The 21,782-nt window shown below is 39.0% G+C and overlaps 1 protein-coding gene across 1 annotated transcript in view; it reads left to right on the top strand.

The window, feature by feature from the left end:
- Nucleotides 1–21,782, top strand: part of usp43b (ubiquitin specific peptidase 43b) — a 97,283-nt gene that overhangs the window by 25,192 nt on the left and 50,309 nt on the right. Inside the window, exons 7-8 of the mRNA XM_056752149.1 lie at nt 735–900; nt 8,147–8,258. Of these exons, the coding sequence (XP_056608127.1) occupies nt 735–900; nt 8,147–8,258 (278 nt within the window). The remainder of the gene's footprint in view (nt 1–734; nt 901–8,146; nt 8,259–21,782) is intronic.

Below are 21,782 nucleotides of genomic sequence, written 5' to 3'. Positions count from 1 at the left end.
TAAAACCTCCTTGAATAGATACACGAGCATCCCTCCGTCTGTGTATCATAGAAACATGACCTTTCAGTTGAATGTGTTTGCGAGCACATCGCCTATCATCACAGTCAAGACGATTACCCATAAATCACAGGTTATGATGTCACCGGTTAGTGTTGATGATGAGTCATTGAATGAGGCTTCATCAGGATTGAAGATGACATTGGGTACGTCAAGCGAGTTGCGCGTTTCTCCTAATGATATAATAATAAGCTAATGAACTGTCCGGTTGTCGGGATGTTGAATTGATTGATGCCTGTGACCGAGTGTCGCTATGCTAGCTTGACTCATATGCTTGTTAGCCATTAGCTGTCAGCAGGCCGAAGGGTAACATGCACAGGGGTAAAGTTTATGATCTAGTTTTTGCAAATGCATCGTAAATAAACTTTTACTTACCTATATTTGGGTGAGCTATTTTAACGCATCTTCAAGCCTGCTGCCCAGCCATGATTTATTTGGAGGAAAACAACATATGACATCTCTTTAGTGTGTGTTTGTGAGGGGTGGTGTCAGATCCACCCTACTGTGTTCAGTCTGTCATCTGCTGTGCTCCATTCCTCTCTCTTTCTTGCTCGCTCGTTCGCTCTCTCTCTCTCTGTGCGTTTCTCCATGTGTTGCAGCACAATAAAGTTTGACATTATTTTGAGGATAGATCAGAGTTACAAGGTGACCTCTCCTTTTGTCTGCCTTCGTCGCAGGGTTCCACCACAGTCTTCCGTCCTCCCCGTTTATCTCCGGGACAGAGAGTCAGAGATTGGCTGCGTCCGGAGCGTTGTCCTCAGAGTTCCTGAACCAGGGTGATGGGATGGCGAAGATCCTGATGCTTGTGTGTAACACAGCTGGAGCGGGACAGCAGGCTGCCAGGTATAACAATCTGACTTTTATTCTGAGGTGCAGCCTAGGGGCCCAACCTCTTTAGCGGCCCCTGATTGGCCAGATTTTTATTTTTACTTCAGCGCGAACAAAAAATATACCCGTGGCTAGACGGCATAGCGGAAGAAAGTACTAGAGGATGCACATACACATGAAATACAAAGGTTTAAAGAACAACATGTCCAAGATCAGCAGGAGGACTGGCAGCTTGCGTTGGCTAACATCAGTGCTGCACGGTTGAAACTGCAGCGGGATGCCGTTGCAGCAGTTAGCTTATCATGACATCCGTAATATTTCATAACAATTCAGGCTCACTTGCTGAAATCCAAGGTATATTACCCATGCTATCATCTCATACATGTGTTTTATTGAAGTAAATACATTGTAATCGGCTAAAGCGCATGCGCAGGGTTCGGGTGCGCACCTGAGTTTGTGTGACAGCTTTTACATTTGCAATCTTTCTCTGCAAACCGTGCCCAGTTTCCGAACTAAACTGCAAGCACTAAAGGCAAATGAAAGCCACCTGGGGGGCTCATCCAAAGAGCAGCCTAGGGGCCCCTGACCACCTTAATCCGGCCTTGATCACCCTTATTTACGTTTACTCAGCTGCCCAGTAATCTTTTGACATTCATCACAACCATCACGGTCCATCATTCAGACTTTGACAGTGATGGTTAATTCAATTCAATTCAAGTTTATTTATATAGCGCTTTTCACAATGTGTATTGTTTCAAAGCAGCTTTACAGGGGCAAACAAGAAAAACAGAAAAGTTAAAACACAGCACAGTGCATGGTATTTATACAACGAGTAAGTTCATTCTAATAAATAACATCTAATTTCTAAATAAATAAATGAATGAATGCAGTCTCCCGGTGAGCAGGCCAACACTGCCCTGCTGTGGCGAGGAACCCAAACTCCAATGATTGATTAATGGAGAAAAAAACCTCGGGAGAAACCAGGCTCAACCGGGGGGGCCAGATCCCCTCTGACGTGTCATAGCTGCACTCAGACTGGTGACATGTGATTTTAGTTTAGCATTTAATACCAAATATTGTAACTTCAGCATTAATAAGACAAATAGTCCGTCTTTGCTCTTGGTTGGGGATGTAGTGGTCTGAGCTGGGATGGTCCGATGGTCATATTTCTCTTGGCAGCTGGTGGAATTGCCTTAGATGGAGCTGGGATGGTCAGTCAGTCTGCAGCTGTATCTGGTGTAATCTCAAATTGGGGATGGGCATCTGTCGGTCGTCTGGACATGGTGGAACTTCTTCCTACCTCGGGATGGGCATCTGTCGGTCGTCTGGACATGGTGGAACTTCTTCCTACCTCGGGATGGGCATCCCGAGGCAGAGGCGGAAAGAGAATAAAGAGAATAATTAGCGTAGCTGCTGTTCATTAACTATGCATTAAGTGAAAGCTTGGCTGAAAAGATGTGTCTTTAATCTAGATTTAAATTGGGAGAGTGTGTCTGACCCTCGAATAGTATCAGGAAGGCTATTCCAGAGTTTAGGTGCTACGTATGAGAAAGCTCGTCCACCTTTGGTGGATTTTGTTATTCTAGGTATTGTCAAAAGTCCTAAGTTTTGAGATCTCAGCGAGCGTGATGGGTTGTAACGTGATAAAAGCTCGGTTAAGTAAGTAGGTGCTAAACCGTTCAGGGCTTTGTAAGTAATTAAAATAATTTTAAAATCAATGCGATACTTAATGGGTAGCCAGTGAAGCGATGATAAAACTGGGGTTATGTGATCGTATTTTCTTGACCTAGTAAGAACTCTGGCAGCTGCATTCTGAACTAACTGTAGTTTGTTTATCGATGATACAGGACAACCACTAAGTAGAGCATTACAATAGTCAAGCCGTGAGGTCACAAATGCATGAATAAGCTTTTCTGCGTCTGCAACACATAAACTATTTCGTAATTTGGCAACATTTCTAAGGTGGAAGAAGGCTGTTTTTGTGATATTTGAGATGTGATTTTTAAATGACAGGTTGCCGTCTAATATAACGCCTAGGTCTTTAACTGTATTTGTTGGAGTAACAGTGCAGCTTTCAATTTGCAGGCTGTAATCGGAGATATTCGGTTTACTTAATTTTGGTGCTATAAGTAATATTTCTGTTTTGCTAGAGTTTAAAAGGAGGAAATTACTAGTCATCCAATGTTTTATGTCCTCGATGCACTCTGCCAGTTTGGATAGCTTAAAGGAATCATCTGGTCTTGATGAGATATATAGCTGAGTATCATCTGCATAACAGTGGAAGCTAATTCCATGTTTTCTAATAATGTTGCCGAGGGGCAGCATGTATATGGAGAAAAGCAAGGGTCCTAAAACCGATCCCTGTGGTAATCCATAATTGACTTGCGTAAGATTTGACGATTTCCCATTTAAATGGACGTATTGATATCGGTCTGTTAAGTAAGATCTGAACCATTGCAGTGCCTGTCCCTGAATACCGATATAATGGTGTAAACGATCTAGTAGTATTTTATGGTCTACAGTATCGAAAGCAGCACTAAGGTCAAGCAGGACTAAGAGTGAGATGTTTCCTTTATCTGAAGCAATAAGAAGGTCATTTGTAATTCTAACGAGCGCAGTTTCAGTGCTGTGATGCGGTCTAAAGCCAGACTGAAACTTTTCGTGCATGTCATTATTTTGTAGGAAGGTACACAGTTGAGTTGACACTACTTTTTCTAGTATTTTAGACAAGTACGGGAGATTTGAAATCGGTCTATAGCTTCCAAGTTCATTTGGGTCTAAATTTGTTTTTTTGATAAGAGGCTTAATTACAGCCAGTTTAAAGGGTCCTGGGACATGTCCTAGATTAATAGACGAGTTGATTATGTTACAAATGGGCTCAATTACAGCAGGTAGTAACTCTTTTAATAAAGTAGTCGGAATGGGGTCTAATAAGCATGTCGTCGGTTTGGATGTTGCAATAATTTTAATTAAATCTTCCTGATTTATAGGAGAAAAACACTCTAGCTTTTCTTTTTGGGTGACGGTTGAAACTAATTCTTCCGACAAACTTGGAGGTTTGGTTTTAGCTATGTTGTCTCGTATTATTTCGATTTTCTCTGTAAAAAATTTCATGAATTCATTGCTACCAAGGTGCGGCGGAATACCCAGGTCAGGTGGAGTCTGTTTGTTTGTTAATTTAGCAATTGTACTAAATAAAAACCTTGGATTGTTTTTGTTATTTTCTATGAGGTTACGGAAGTGCTCGGCTTTTGCTGCTTTTAGTGCCTTTTTGTAACAGCTTGCACTCTCTTTCCATGCAATTTTAAAGACCTCTAATTGGGTTTGTTTCCATTTTCGCTCCAGTTTACGCGTTTCTCTTTTTAGGGCGCGAGTGGTGTTATCATACCATGGTGCTATGTTCTTTTCATTTATCCTTTTTGACTTCATAGGTGCGACCGCTTCTAATGTATTAGAGAAAATAGTGCCCATGTTGCTGGTCATGTCATCGAGCAATTTTATATTCGTTGGAAAGGTTATTAGAGAAGTCAGATCTGGCAAGTTCTTTACGAAACTATCTTTAGTAGTTGAGGTGATTGTTCTACCTTGTCGATAACGAGATATACAACTGATTTCTGCAGTGCGCAGTGTACATATTATAAGATGGTGATCGGAAACATCGTCGCTTTGAGGTATAATATCGATATTGGTTAGATCGGCTCCGTGAGATATAATCAAGTCTAGGGTATGATTAAGGCGATGAGTAGGTCTATTGATGTATTGTGTTACACCACAAGAGTCTAGTAGTTCTTTAAACGCCACAGCTAATGGATCGTTAGCACTGTCTACGTGGATATTAAAATCTCCAACAATCAGTACTTTATCGACGTTAACCAATAGATCCGATAAGAAGTCTGCGAACTCTATCAGAAAATTAGTGTAAGGCCCAGGGGGTCTATACACAGTAACCAATGTAAGAGAGACCAATGATTTTTTACTTTTGTTTGGAACTGTTATGTTCAACGCAAGCATTTCAAATGATTTAAATGTATGCATTGTTCTCCGAGTAACGGTAAGAAAGTCTCTAAATATTGTTGCGACACCACCACCTCGACCAACCGGACGTGGCTCATGAATATAACCGTAGCTTGGAGGAGTAGACTCATTTAGACCAAAATAATCATTTGGCTTAAGCCAGGTTTCAGTGAGGCAAAGTATATCAAAACTGTTGTCTGTGATCATTTCATTTACAATAACTGCCTTTGAATTTAGTGATCTAATATTCAGAGAGAGATCAATATTCTCTAAGGGTTCCTGAAATCGATATGATCCACTGTCTCCTATGATGTGTTTCTCTTCATACTTGAATGAAACTGAGAAACTTGGAACATATGGTTCTCTTATAGGGGGTGTAGATGTCATTATAATGACACAGATGTCTTCGTCAGTCTTTTCTCTATTTCTCCAAGGACTGACAGAAGTGACGTTCCCTGAGTAGTTTTTGCTCGTTCAGTTGTGTTCCTGAGATGTTTAATCGGCAATTTCTAAATATAGAACATGAGTCACCTTACACAGACTAGTCGTCCGTCAGAAGGAAATAACTGCGGAGGGTTTTAGTACATTGTTCAAGAGTGTTATTCTGCTTTATGAAATATAAAGGTTTTAACCCTGCTGTTATGTTCAAGGGTCAGATTGTTCCAAAAACAACTTTGACATCTTCTGAAAGGTATCCTGATTTTATTTACAAACGTTGAGTCTTGAAAATAGTCAGCAAATACAGTTATATGGTGATAACATAACAATACATGAAAATAGTTTGATCGGTGTGAGTTAGATTTAATTTTTTTAATGTGAAGCATCTATGGGAATCAATGGTTTTTAGTGGTCAAAAAACTCAGCAATGAAATGTACAAATCAAAAAGTTATAAAGCTGATATTTTATTTCAAATATTAGTTAGGTTAAAGACACGCCCCTTACTGCTGATAGCTACAATGTAAAATTGAGTAATTTATCATGTTACATCAGACACGTCGGGTCAGTATAACCCCACACAATAAATCCATCCATCCATTTTCTACCGCTTAACCGAACTACCTCGGGTCACGGTGAGCCTGCGCCTATCTCAGGAGTCTTTGGGCATCAAGGCAGGATACACCCTGGATGGAGTGCCAACCCATCGCAGGGCACACACACTCACTCATTCACTCACGCACTCACTCACACCCTACGGACAATTTTTTCCAGAGATGCCAATCAACCTACCATGCATGTCTTTGGACCAGGGGAGGAAACCGGAGTACCCGGAGGAAACCCCCGAGGCACGGGGAGAACATGCAAACTCCACACACACAAGTCGGAAGCGGGAATCGAACCTCCAACCCTGGAGGTGTGAGGCGAACGTGCTAACCACTAAGCCACCGTGCCCCCCACACAATAAATCATGGTTAAAAATTTTACATAACAGGAGATAACTCTTTTTAGCTTAAGCAAGTTACAGTTGGAAAATTGCTGGGAAATTCCCACTGTAGAGCATTTTAAAGATACTGTTACAGGAAAGATTCTAGAAAGAAGATTATAGTGTTGACATCTGCACTATGCAGATTTCTACGCCAAAGGATCTGCTTTGCCAAAGATCATAAAGACCTTCTGAATATGTTTGCAGCATTAAAGAGTGAAAATTTTCTTTAAGTGAGTATAGATGTTTCTTATTTTCCTGATGAACATTTCTGTCCGGTTTGTTCTTCCTGAGGGTATCGATGCTAATGTAAAAGCACTATGATTGAATTTTAGAAACCTGTTATCTTAAAGTGATACTTCACCCAAAAATGAAACTTCTGTCATCATTTACTCACCTTCGAGTTGTTCCAAATGTGCATACATTTCTTTGTTCTGATGAACACAGAAATATATTTGCTTGTAACCAAACAGATCTCACATTGACTCCCATTGAAAAAGTACTTTTTTTTGTTCAGTTGAACACAAAAGAAAACATTTTGAAGAATGTAGGACAGCAAACAGTTCAGGGATACTTTTGACTACCATTGTTTTTACTACTATGGTCTTTCTCTGTGTTCATCAGAACAAAGAAATGTATGCACATTTGCAACAACTCGAAGGTGAGTAAATGATGACAGAAGTTTCATTTTTGGGTGAACTATCACTTTAAGTCCAAGGTCACCTTTATCAGACAGTTTTAGTGTTATGTATGGGAATGGGAATCATGATGTTTCTCTAGTATGTCAAATATTTTAAGTTAACATGAAATCAAGTATTGTCAGAAAGACAGACACATACTTCATATGTTTTTAATTGGATGAAAATTCTGTCATTGCGTCAGTCAGACAAACATTAAATGCTGGAGTTTTTTTTTAGATCTGAGCTCAGAATCTATGTGTTTGGTCTCATAGTCCTGTCATGAAGTACTTGTTTTCAGCTACACAACTCTCACATTCTGCTTTCTTTTGTTTGTTTCGTCTCTTTTGTCTGTATGGGTCCTATAGACAGGATTTGTGTGGAAATGTGATCACTACCCTCCCACAGCAAAAAAAACCTAGAAGGGTGGTGTGTTTCAAGGGCATTGCTGATCATGTTGAACTTTATACGACTTGATTATTGTGGCCAGAAGAACGAACATTAGCAATGTTTTCACAATATCTATTGAAACGTTTTTTTTTTATGGTGAATCAGTGATGCTTTCAGTCAGATTTCTTCTTAAAGTTATTTATGATATTTTAATATGACTCAAATTAACACAGTATATCATTTGATTTAAAAACCTGTGTAAACGATTTTAATGGCAACAACATATACCTTATGTGACACAAACTTAACTTCCAGTTGACATCCGCATGAATCAATAACAAAAGAGCTTACAAGTGGAGTTGATTACTTAACCACAATTAATATAAACAAAAATATGAATATTAATAAAATGTAACACAAATATATACATGGTCTGATAAAACAATCTATACTGACACCCCTAATATGTCGGATATATAAGAAATGTTTTGAATTTTAACTTAATATCTATACCTATATAAAATCTTTATTGTTATTTTTGTTGTGTGTAATTCACACTGACATTTAGTAAAGTTGTATTTTTATTGTTATTATTTGTTGTATTTGGAAGTTGAAAGGTGTTCTGTTATATTAACAATGTTATATATGCATGTATGTATATGCGTGAATATTTTACCTGAAGTATCTGAAGTATCGTTGTTTGTACTTCATGTACCTTAGTCTCTTTGGACTCCTTATATTATGTCTGTATGCCCGCAGGTTTGGTCCACCGTTTATGATGAGAGAGGACAGATCGGTGTCATGGGAACAGCTACAGCAGAGCATCCTCACTAAAGTCTATTATCTCATGATCAATGGATCACAAGCACAGGTAAATACATCTTTCACTCATGTAAACACATACATGAATACATTTAAAGCACGTTTGTTTTTATATGGCATGTGCAACCTTAAACCTGCTAAGGAGTAAAAATACAAATATTAGTGCATCGGTACATATTTTGAACAGATGGTCATATGTTTGCTTATACAGAGATGTTCCTGCATTAATAAAATCAGATTAGATTAAATGAACCCGAATTGTCATAATGCAGGACTACAAGTACAAAACAAATAGTTTTTTACATTTATTAGGGTTTCGAGCACGAAGTGCTGAAAACCTATTGTTTTTGTAAGGATTTTTAGGGTTCGAGCCCGAAGGGCTAGAAACCTATTGTATTTGTTAAGATTTTTATTAGGGTTCGAGCCCGAAGGGCTAGAAACCTATTGTATTTGTTGGTTTTATTATTATTATTATACTTCTTCCCTAGAACTGATACTGCAGCCCAAACCGTAAGGCCGACAGGGCTGAGACTTGGTCAGATGGTTGTAGTCCTTGTCGCTACTCAGATACACGGAGCCAGCCAAATCGACCCATAGGTGGCGCTACAGCGATAAAAAACGCGTTTACGCATGTTACTCCTAAACCGTTTGTTGCACACCCAAGTATTTTATATCAGAGTAATCACTGGCTCAAAACTTAAAAAATGTATATCTCTGAATTCATTTCCGGTATGCAAATTTTTTCGCTAATTAGCATTTTATGAAAAAAATAAAAAATGAACTAGTCCCTGGATTTTTGCCCTATTGGAACCAAACCAACGCTGATGAGTTCTGTGGAGTGTGAATATGAATAATTATTAAAAAAAAGTTGAAATTTTCATCCCCCATCGCTAGAGGGCGCAAAAATGTCCAAAACGGAAGTAACATATTGAACTAAAATGGCCATAACTCCTGAACTGTTTGAGATATCTTCATGGGGCTTGGAACATATGTGTAGACCCTCAATCCGGGGTCACAGTAAAAAGAATCCTGCGTTTGGCCACTAGGTGGCGCTATAATTTGGATGAGCTACAAAATGGCCATAACTACGCAACAGTTTGCCCGATTGACTTATTATTTGGTATGGTGTGTCTTTGTCTCATTCTACATGAATATCTAAAAGGACATTGGCGTATCTTAAAAAACATGGCCGCCATTGGCCAATGAAGTTTGAGCACTTATTAGACCGGGTTAACGGAGGCCGAACAAAACAACGCTCGCTGGGCTTATTCGTCTCATGGTCTTTAAGGTCTGTAAGAAATGTGAACTCATTCGGCCAGCGGGGGGCGAAATAACGCTTTAGGAGTGCTTAAACAATTGTGTATCACGTGACATTTGACATATACAGAAACTATTGGTATCATAGGATAGTACTCTTCTATCTGAGCAACTTTGCCTCTGGAACAACTTCTGTCAATCGAATAGTTTGTGAGTTATCGCTGATGAGGTCAAAAACCTACCTTCGCAAACTAGTCGTTGGATTTTCGACCGATCGGAACCAAAACAATGCAGATGACTTCTGTGGGAAGTGTTTGTAAATAATTATTGAAAAAAAGTAGAAATTTCCTTTCACGGTCGCTTAGGGGCGCCAAAATAAAAGAATGGGTGGAGCCTATCACATTTAAATGGCCATAAATCCAGAACGGCTTAACATATCATCATATGCCTCGGGAAATATATGTAGATCATCACTCCGAGGTCCCATACAAAATAACATGGCGTTTGGACACTAGGTGGTGCTATAACAGTAAAAATGGCTAAATGTGCATGTCTTTTGGTGGCCTAGACAACTCTGTGTCACGTGACATTTGACTAATACAAAAACTATTCATATCAAACGATAGATCTCCTTATTCATAACAACTTTGCCTCTTGAACCATTGATGTCTATCAAATGGTTTGTGAGTTATTGGTGATGATGTAAAAAACCTACTTTTGCTAACTTGTTCAAGGATTTTCAAGCAATTTCAAAATTTCCACCACAGTACATTTCTTTGGACTCTCTAGGTCAATAATCATCAAAAATATGTTGAGTATTTTTTAGTTTTGTGACCATAACAGGGTGCTTTATTATATTAGCGTGAAACGAGTATGTTATAGGTCGCTATTCCTTAAGAAATAATCCAACTGACTTGCCATTTAGTACTATTATACATATTATGACACTTAACAAGGATGCAAAATGTGATGCTCATAGGAAGAGGCATTCCTTCATAAATGATAAAAAGGTGAAATATCATTCATTTCAATGGTTTTCTTATAGAGTCACCAGATCACAATGCATGTAGCTTTGCTTAAGGAACGATAAATGTGTGCAGGATAAAGGTGTGTAGTGTGCATGTGTGTATGTTTATGGGTATCATTTCCCTCTGTATCATAAGAGTGTAAATGCACAGTATAGTTCTGTGTGTCTTGCGTGATCGAGACTGTGCATGTGTGTGGAATGAAATGTGTTTCACAGGAAGACAGTGTTAAAAAATATAATGTATTACACATTAAACGTTGCTGCATATTTACACATCTATAAATATAGCACATGTCTGGCTGCTTTTATGATGCTGTATTGATATATATATACAACACACCTTTATTAGATAAAACCAGTTTAATTGCATGTAAACCCAAATTGCTACTCAGCCAGTCACATGGCAGCAACCCAATGCATTTAGGCATTTAGACATGGTAAACATGACTTCCTGAAGTTCAAACCAAACATCAAACTTGAGAAGAAATGGGATATATCATGTGAGGCGCGTCTACCAAAGAAACATAATTTAAATGGCACGGCCTTCTAAAATATTATTGCAGACAATGTCAATGTCTTACTGACCACAATGTATTCATGAATATGAATCAATGTATCCATTTAAAATGGTCCTAAATTTTAATTCAATTTTAATTCTTCAAAACACAAAAGAGGCTATTTTGAAAAATATGCATTAAATTAACCAAAAAGACCAATATCTCTGCAATAGAATGTCATAGAGACAAAGAAGTTGCTTTGTTCTACTCATGGAAAAGTGTATTATAATATGAAGGTGACAAGCTATGCCCATAGCCACTAAACAGATTAGCTTAACAATCATTTACACAGACCTATATCTCTGCAGTTGAATATTGTAGAGACACAGGGGTTCGGTTAATTTCACTTGTGACTTAATGTAATATCAATTGGCAGGTGCCATACCACATCCATAGCAACTAAACTGTTAACTTAGCAACCATGAAGCTAGACCTCCATCTCTGCAATAGAGCATCGCGGAAACACTGGAGTTGTTTCGCATGACTTGTGGTTTAATGTGTTATTAATTGGCAGGTGCCATTCCACGCCAATAGCAACCAAACAGATTAGCTTAGCAACCTTTTAGCAAGATCTATATCTCTGCAACTGTATTAAACGTTTCTGACATTTTACTTGGTGCGCTAGAGTGTCGTCCGTCCTTGATCTGTTATGGTGCGATTCTTGAAACTGGTCGGCGATGGCAGACGTACCTTAGATGCCTTAAATCGCTCGAACCCGCTAAATGCTGCTTGCAGCTTTAATTCTTCTTATTATTATTCTGCCATAAAACTGATACTGCAGCCCAAACCGTAAGACCGACAGAGCTGAGACTTGGTCAGATGGTAGTAGTCCTTGTCGCTACTCAGATACACGGAGCCAGCCATATCGGCCCATAGGGGGCGCTACAGCGATGAAAACAGCCTTTTTGTTCGTAGCCCCTAAACCGTTTGTCGCACACCCAAGTGTCTTATATCAGTGTAATCACTGGCTCAAAACTTAAAAAACGTATGACTCAGATTTCATTTCCGGTATGCAAATTTTTTCGCAAATTAGCATTTTATGAAAAAAAAAAAAAATGAACTAGTCCCTGGATTTTTGCCCTATTGGAACCAAACCAACGCTGAAGACTTCTGTGGAGTGTGAATATGAATAATTATTAAAAAAAAGTTGAATTTTCAATTCACGGTCGCTAGAGGGTGCTAAAACATCCAAACCGGAAGTAACATATTTAACTAAAATGGCCATAACTCCTGAACTGTTTGAGACATCTTCATGGGGCTTTGAACATATGTATAGACTCTCAGTCCGGGGTCACAATAAAAAGACAGTGGCGTTTGGCCACTAGATGGCGCTATAATTTGAATGAGCTAGAAAATGGCCATAACTACGCAACAGTTTGCCCGATTGACTTATTATTTGGTATGGTGTGTCTTTGTCTCATTCTACATGAATATCTAAAAGGACATTGGCGTATCTTAAAAAACATGGCCGCCTTTGGCCAATGAAGTTTGAGCACTTATTAGACCGGGTTAACGGAGGCCGAACAAAACGACACTCGCTGGGCTTATTCGTCTCATGGTCTTTAAGGTCTGTAAGAAATGTGAACTTATTCCGCCACCGGGGGGCGAAATAACGCTTTTGGAGTGCATAATCAATTCTGTATCACGTGACATTTGACATATACAGACACCATTGGTATCATAAGATTGCTCTTCTCATTCTGAACAACTTTGCCTCTGGACACTCTTCTGTCGATCAAACGGTTCGTGAGTTATCGCTGATGATGTCAAAAACCTACTTTCGCGAACTAGTTCCTGGTTTTTCAACCGATCGGAACCAAACCAATGCAGATGACTTCTGTGGAGTGTGAATGTAAATAATCATTGAAAAAAAGTTGAAATTTTCTTTCACCGCTGCTTAGGGACGCCAAAACTTAAAATGGTCTGAGCCTATCACATTAAAATGGCCATAAATCCAGAACGGCTTAACATATCATCATGGGGCTCAGATGATATGTGTAGACCATCACTCCAAGGTCACATACAAAGGAAGGTGGCGTTTGGATACTAGGTGGCGCTAAAACATTAAAAAAGGCAAAATGTACATGTATTTTGGTGGCCTGGACAACTTTGTGTCATGTGACATTTGACTAATACACAAACTATTGATATCAAACGATAGATCTCCTCATTCATAACAACTTTGCCTCTTGAACCATTGATGTCTATCAAATGGTTTGTGAGTTATTGGTGATGATGTATAAAACCTACTTTTGCAAACTTGTTCAAGGATTTTCAAGCAATTACAAAATTTCCACCACAGTACATTTCTCTGGACTCTCTAGGTCAATAATCATCAAAAACATGTTGAGTTTTTTTTTGTGACCATAACAGGGTCCTTTATTATATTAGCGTTAACCGAGTACGGTGAAGGTCGCTACTCCTTAATAAATAATCCAACAGAATTGCCATTAAGTACTATTATACATATTATGACACAAAACAAGCATGCAACATGTGATTCTTATCGGAAGAGGCATGCCTTCACAACAGTCAAAAAGGTGAAATATCATACATTTAAATTACTATTTTAAACTTGTCTTTAATAAATACATCATTTGCTAATCAAATTGCTAATCAGCCAGTCACATAGCATAAACCCAATCCATTTTGGCATCCAGACGTGGTAAACACACTTGCTGAACTTTAAACCGAGCATCAAAATGGAGAAACAATTGGATATATGGTATGGGATATATTAGATAACACATACCACCTGAGGATTGTTGCCAACCATGTCCATGTTTTGATGGCTACTTCCAGCAGTAAAAAATAGACCATGTCAGAAAGCTCAAATGATCTCAAACTGGTTTCTTGAACATGACAATGAGCTCACTGTACTCCAATGGCCTTCAGAGTCACCAGACTCAACCAAATAAGCATCAGTTAAATGGCAATGTCTTCTGGAATATTGTTGCAGACCATGAATGTGAATCAATTATCTATTTAAATTGGTCTTATTTTTTTTAATCAATTTTTCAGAACACAAAATGAGCTATTTTGAAGAATGTGCATTGTATTAACAAAAAAGACCTATATATGTGCATGGAATGTTTTAGAGACACAGGAGTTGCTTTGTTTTGCTAATGGCTTCGTTCTTTATCAATTGACAGCTGTCAAGCCACACCCTTAGCAACCAAACAGATTATTTTTTGCAACCGTCTAGCCAGACCTACATCTCTGCAGTAGAATATTATAGAGACAAGGGGCTTGGTTCGTTTGACTTGTGGTTTGATGTGTTATTAATTGACAGGTGCTATTCCACACCCATGGCAACCGAACAGGTTAGCTTAGCAACCGTTTAGCAAGATCTATATCTCTGCAACAAATCATCGTAGAGACATGAGAATTGGTTCATTGCACTCGTCCCTTAGGTATTATCGGTTTACGCCCGTTTTTGCATACGAGTGTAAGCATGCATGGTCTGTATTAAAAGTTACCGTTCGTTTCTGTCATATTTCTTGGTGTGGAAGAGTGTCATTCGTTGTGGATTTGTTACGGTGCCATTCCTGAGCCTAGTTGACAATGGCAAGGCCAATAGAGGCCTTAGACTGCTCGAACCCGCTAAATGCTGCTTGCAGCTTTAATTAGGGTTCGAGCCCGAAGGGCTAGAAACCTATTGTATTTGTTAGTTTTATTAGGGTTCGAGCCCGAAGGGCTAGAAACCTATTGTATTTGTTGGTTTTATTATTCTTCTTCTTATTATTATTCTGCCATAAAACTGATACTGCAGCCCAAACCGTAAGGCCGACAGAGCTGAGACTTGGTCAGATGGTAGTAGTCCTTGTCGCTACTCAGAAACACGGAGCCAGCCATATCGACCCATAGGTGGCGCTATAGCAATACCAAACGCGTTTGCGCTTGTTTCTCCGAAACCGTTTGTCGCACACCCAAGTGTCTTATATCAGTGTAATCACTGGCTCAAAACTTAAAAAACGTATATCTCCGATTTCATTTCCGCCATTATAGATTTTTCGCTAATTAGCATTTTATGAAAAAAAAAAAAAATGAACTAGTCCCTGGATTTTTGCCCTATTGGAACCAAACCAACGCTGATGCGTTCTGTGGAGTGTGAATATGAATAATTATTAAAAAAAAGTTCAATTTTCAATTCACGGTCGCTAGGTGGCGCTAAAACATCCAAACCGGAAGTAACATATTTAGCTAAAATGGCCATAACTCCTGAACTGTTTGAGATATCTTCATGGGGCTTGGAACACATGTGTAGACCCTCAGTCCGGGGTCACAATAAAAAAACAGTGGCGTTTGGCCACTAGATGGCGCTATAATTTGAATGAGCTAGAAAATGGCTATAACTACGCAACAGTTTGCCCGATTGACTTATTATTTGGTATGGTGTGTCTTTGTCTCATTCTACATAAATATCTAAATGGACATTGGCGTATATCAAAAAAACATGGCCGCCATTGTTCGATGAAGTTTGAGCACTCATTACGCCGGGTTAACGGAGGCCGATCAAAACGCCACTCACTGGGCTTATTTGTCTCATGGTCCTGACGGTGTGTAAGAAACATGAACTTATTCGGCCACCGGGGGGCGTAATAGCGCTTTTGGAGTGCATGCACAACTGTGTATCACGTGATATTTGACATTTACCCAAACTATGGTTATAATATGATAGTACTCTTCATTCTGAGCAACTTTGCCTCTGGAACAACTTCTATCGATCAAACGGTTCGTGAGTTATCGCTGATGATGTCAAAAACCTACTTTCGCGAACTAGTTCCTGGTTTTTCAACCGATCGGAACCAAACCAATGCAGATGACTTCTGTGGAGTGTGAATGTAAATAATCATTGAAAAAAAGTTGAAATTTTTCTTTCACCGCTGCTTAGGGACGCCAAAACTTAAAATGGTCTGAGCCTATCACATTAAAATGGCCATAAATCCAGAACGGCTTAACATATCATCATGGGGCTCAGATGATATGTGTAGACCATCACTCCAAGGTCACATACAAAGGAAGGTGGCGTTTGGATACTAGGTGGCGCTATAATTGTAAAAATGGCTAAATGTACATGTCTTTTGAGGGCCTAGACAACGGTGTGTCACGTGACATTTGACTAATAAACAAACTATTGATATCAAACGATAGATCTCCTCATTCATAACAACTTTGCCTCTTGAACCATTAATTTCTATCAAATGGTTTGTGATTTATTGGTGATGATGTAAAAAACCTACTTTTGCAAACTTGTTCAAGGATTTTCAAGCAATTTCAAAATTTCCACCACAGTGCATTTCTCTGGACTCTCTAGGTCAATAATCATCAAAAACATGTTGAGTTTTTTTTGTTTTGTGACCATAAAAGGGTCCTTTTATTAGCGTGAAACGAGTACGGTGAAGGTCGCTACTCCTTAATAATTAATCCAACTGACTTGCCATTAAGTACTATTATACATATTATGACACAAAACAAGCATGCAACATGTGATTCTTATCGGAAGAGGCATGCCTTCACAACAGTCAAAAAGGTGAAATATCATACATTTAAAATTACTATTTTAAACTTGTCTTTAATAAATACATCATATGCTAATCAAATTGCTAATCAGCCAGTCACATAGCATAAACTCAATCCATTTTGGCATCCAGACGTGGTAAACACACTTGCTGAAGTTCAAACCGAGCATCAAAATGGAGAAACAATTGGATATATGGTATGGGATATATTAGATAACACATACCACCTGAGGATTGTTGCCAACCAAGTCCATGTTTTGATGGCTACTTCCAGCAGTAAAAAATGGACCATATCAGAAAGCTCAAATGATCTCAAACTGGTTTCTTGAACATGACAATAAGCTCACTGTACTCCAGTGGCCTTCAGAGTCACCAGACTCAACCAAATAAGCATCAGTTAAATGGCAAGGTCTTCTGGAATATTGTTGCAGACCATGAATGTGAATCAATTATCAATTTAAATTGGTCGTATTTTTTTTATCAATTCTTCAGAACACAAAATAAGCTATTTTGAAGAATGTGCATTGTATTAAAAAAAAGACCTATATATGTGCAATAGAATGTTTTAGAGACACAGGAGTTGCTTTGTTTTGCTAATGGCTTCATTCTTTATCAATTGACAGCTGCCAAGCCACGCCCTTAGCAACCAAACAGATTATTTTTTGCAATCGTCTAGCCAGACCTACATCTCTGCAGTAGAATATTATAAAGACACGGGGCTTGGTTCGTTTGACCTGTGGTTTAATGTGTTATGAATTGACAGGTATTAAATGACACCCATGGCAACCGAACAGGTTAGCTTAGCAACCGTTTAGCAAGATCTCTATCTCTGCAACAAATCATCATAGAGACATGAGAATTGGTTTATTGCACTCGTCCCTTAGGTATTATCGGTTTACGCCCGTTTTTGCATACGAGTGTACGCATGCATGGTCTGTATTAAAAGTTACCAACCGTTTCTGTCATATTTCTTGGTGTGGAAGAGTGTCATTCGTTGTGGATTTGTTACGGTGCCATTCCTGAGCCTAGTTGACAATGGCAAGGCCAATAGAGGCCTTAGACTGCTCGAACCCGCTAAATGCTGCTTGCAGCTTTAATTAGGGTTCGAGCCCGAAGGGCTAGAAACCTATTGTATTTGTTGGTTTTATTATTAGGGTTCGAGCCCGTAGGGCTAGAAACCTATTGTATTTGTAGGTTTTATTCTTCTTCTTCTTCTTCTTATTATTATTCTTCCCTAAAAGTGATCGTGCAGCCCAAACCGTAAAGCCGACAGAGCTGTGACTTGGTCAGATGGTAGTAGTCCTTGTCGCTACTCAGATACAGGGAGCCAGCCAAATCGGCCCATAGGTGGCGCTACAGCGATGAAAGGCGCGTTTGCGCACGTAACCCCTAAACCGTTTGTCGCACACCCAAGTGTTTTATATCAGTGTAATCATTGGCTCAAAACTTAAAAAACGTATATCTCCGATTTCATTTCCGGTATGCAAATTTTTTCGCTAATTTGCATTTTATGAAAAAAATTAAAAATGAACTAGTCCCTGGATTTTTGCCCGATCGGAACCAAACCAACGCTGATGAGTTCTGATGAGTGTGAATGTAAATAATTATCAAAAAAAAGTTGAATTTTCAATTCACGGCCGCTATGTGGCGCTAAAACGTCCAAACCGGAAGTAACATATTTAACTAAAATGGCCCTAACTCGTGAACTGTTTGAGATATGTTCATGGGGCTTGGAAAATATGTGTAGACTCTCAGTCCGGGGTCACAATAAAAAAACTGCGGCATTTGGCCACTAGGTGGCGCTATAATTTGAATGAGCTAGAAAATGGCTATAACTACGCAACCCTTTGCCCGATTGACTTGATATGTGGTATGGTGGGTCTTTGTCTCATGCTACATGAATATCTCAAAGGACATTGGCGTATCTCAAAAAACATGGCCGCCATTGGCCAATGAAGTTTGAGCGCTAATTACACCGAGTTAACTGAGGCCGATCAAAACGACACTCGCTGGGATTATTTGTCTCACAGTCCTTAAGGTCTGTAAGAAATATGAACTCATTTGGCCACCGGGGGGCGAAATAACGCTTTAGGAGTGCTTAAACCATTGTGTATCACGTGACATTTGACATATACCCAAACTAATGTTATCATATGATAGCTCTCCTTATTCTGAGCAACTTTGCCTCTTGAACCACTTCTGTCGATTAAACGATTTGTGAGTTATCGCAGATGATGTCTAAAACCTACTTTCGCGAACTAGTCGTTGGTTTTTCGACTTAACGGAACCAAAACAATGCAGATGACTTCTGTGGAGAGTGATTGTAAATAATTATCGAAAAAAAGCAGAAATTTCCTTTCACGGTCCCTTAGGGGCGGCCAAATTTAAAAATGGGAGGAGCCTATCACATTTAAATGGCCATAAATCCAGAACGGCTTAACATATCATCATGGGGCTCGGGAAATATGTGTATACCATCACTCCAAGTTCACCTACAAAATAACGTGGCATTTGCACACTAGGTGGCGCTATAACAGTAAAAATGGTAAAATTGTTGCGTATTTCATTGCTTAAGCAGTTGTGTATCACGTGACATTTGTCATTTACACAAACTAATATAATCATATGATAGTTCTCCTCATTCAGAACAACTTTGCCTCTTGATCCATTGATGTCAATCAAACAGTTCGCAAGTTATTGGTGATGATGTTAAAGACGTACTTTTGCATACTAATTTTAGGTCTTTCAAGCAATTTCCAAATTTTCACCACAGTACAATTCTCTGGACTCTCTAGATAATTTATGATCAAGGACATGTTGAACTTTTTCATAAATGTGACCATAACAGAGTCCTTTATTATATTAACCTCAAAAGTCTACCTGAAAGCTTGCTGCTCCTTAATGAATAATCCAACTGACTTGCCATATAGTACTATTATACATATTATGACACAAAAAAAGCATGCAAAATGTGAAGGTCATCGGAAGAGGCATGCCTTCATAACAGACAAAAAAGTGAAATATAATTAATTTCAATGGCTTTTTTAGAGTCACCAGATCACAATGTGTGTATTTATGGATATTATGTCTCTCTGTATAATAAGAGTGTGCATGTACTGTATAGTTCTGTGTGTCATGTGTGATCGAGACTGTGCATGTGTGTGGAATGAAATGTGTCTCACAGGAAGACAGTGTTAGAAATAAAATGTATTACACATTAAACGTTGCTCCATAATTACACATCTATAAATACAGCACATGTCTGGCTGCTTTTATGATGCTGTGTTGATATATATATATATATATATACAACACACCTTTATTAGGTACACCAGTTTAATTGCATGTAAACCCAAATTGCTACTAAGCCAGTCACATGGCAGCAACTCAATGCATTTAGACATGGTAAACATGACTTCCTGAAGTTCAAACCTTACATCAAAATGGGATATACTGTATAATGTGTGTACAAAATAAACACAATTTAAATGGCACGGCATTCTAGACTATTATGAATGGGAATCAATGTATCTATTTAAGATGCTCCTGGCCATAAGCCTTAAGCTTTTTTTATACACGTCTATCATAATGTATGGCAGGTGCCATGCCACATCCATAGCAACTAAACATGTTAACTTAGCAACCATTAAGCTAGACCTATATCTCTGGAACTGAACATCGTAGAGACATGAGAATTGGTTAATTTCACTCGCCCCTCAGGTATTATCGGTTTACACCTGTTTTTGCATATGAGTGTAAGCATGCGTGGTCTGTATTAACCGTTGATGACCATTTCTTTCATTTTTCTGGTTATGGGTAAGTGTCATCCCTTGCGGATGTGTTATGGTCCGATTCCTGACCGTAGTCAGCGAAGGCAGTCGACCTTAGTCCCCTTAGACTGCTCGAACCCGATGATTGCTGCTTGCAGCTATATTTATTATTATACTTCTTCCCTAGAACTGATCGTGCAGCCCAAACCGTAAGACCGACAGAGCTGAGACTTGGTCAGATGGTAGTAGTCCTTGTCGCTACTCAGATACACGGAACCAGCCAAATCGGCCCATAGGTGGCGCTACAGCGATGCCGAACGCGTTAACGCTTGTTACTCCTAAACCGTTTGTTGCACACCCAAGTGTCTTATATCAGTGTAATCACTGGCTCAAAACTTAAAAAACGTATATCTCTGATTTCATTTCCGGTATGCAAATTTTTTCGCTAATTAGCATTTTATGAAAAAAAATAAAAATGAACTAGTCCCTGGATTTTTGCCCTATTGGAACCAAACCAACGCTGATGAGTTCTGTGGAGTGTGAATATGAATAATTATTAAAAAAAAGTTGAAATTTTCATCCCCCATCGCTAGAGGGCGCAAAAATGTCCAAAACGGAAGTAACATATTGAACTAAAATGGCCATAACTCCTTAACTGTTTGAGATATCTTCATGGGGCTTGGAACATATGTGTAGACCCTCAATCCGGGGTCAAGGTAAAAAAAATGCTGCGTTTGGCCACTAGGTGGCGCTATAATTTGAATGAGCTAGAAAATGGCCATAACTACGCAACAGTTTGCCCGATTGACTTATTATTTGGTATGGTGTGTCTTTGTCTCATTCTACATGAATATCTAAAAGGACATTGGCGTATCTGAAAAAACATGGCCGCCATTGGCCAATGAAGTTTGAGCACTTATTAGACCGGGTTAACGGAGGCCGAACAAAACGACGCTCACTGGGCTTATTCGTCTCATGGTCTTTAAGGTCTGTAAGAAATGTGAACTCATTCGGCCACCGGGGGGCGAAATAACGCTTTAGGAGTGCTTAAACAATTGTGTATCACGTGACATTTGACATATACCCAAACTGTTTATATCATACAATAGCTCACTTCATTCTGAGCAACTTTGCCTCTTAAACCACTTCTGTCGATCGAATGGTTCGTGAGTTATCGCTGATGATGTCAAAAACCTACTTTCGCGAACTAGTTCCTGGTTTTTCAACCGATCGGAACCAAACCAATGCAGATGACTTCTGTGGAGTGTGAATGTAAATAATCATTGAAAAAAAGTTGAAATTTTTCTTTCACCGCTGCTTAGGGACGCCAAAACTTAAAATGGTCTGAGCCTATCACATTAAAATGGCCATAAATCCAGAACGGCTTAACATATCAGCAAGGGGCTCAGAAAATATGTGAAGACCACCACTACGATGTCA

This window comes from Triplophysa dalaica, chromosome 7, assembly GCF_015846415.1.
Source record: "Triplophysa dalaica isolate WHDGS20190420 chromosome 7, ASM1584641v1, whole genome shotgun sequence".
NCBI classification, from domain to species: domain Eukaryota; kingdom Metazoa; phylum Chordata; class Actinopteri; order Cypriniformes; family Nemacheilidae; genus Triplophysa; species Triplophysa dalaica.
This window is presented reverse-complemented; position numbering and strand designations above follow the sequence as displayed.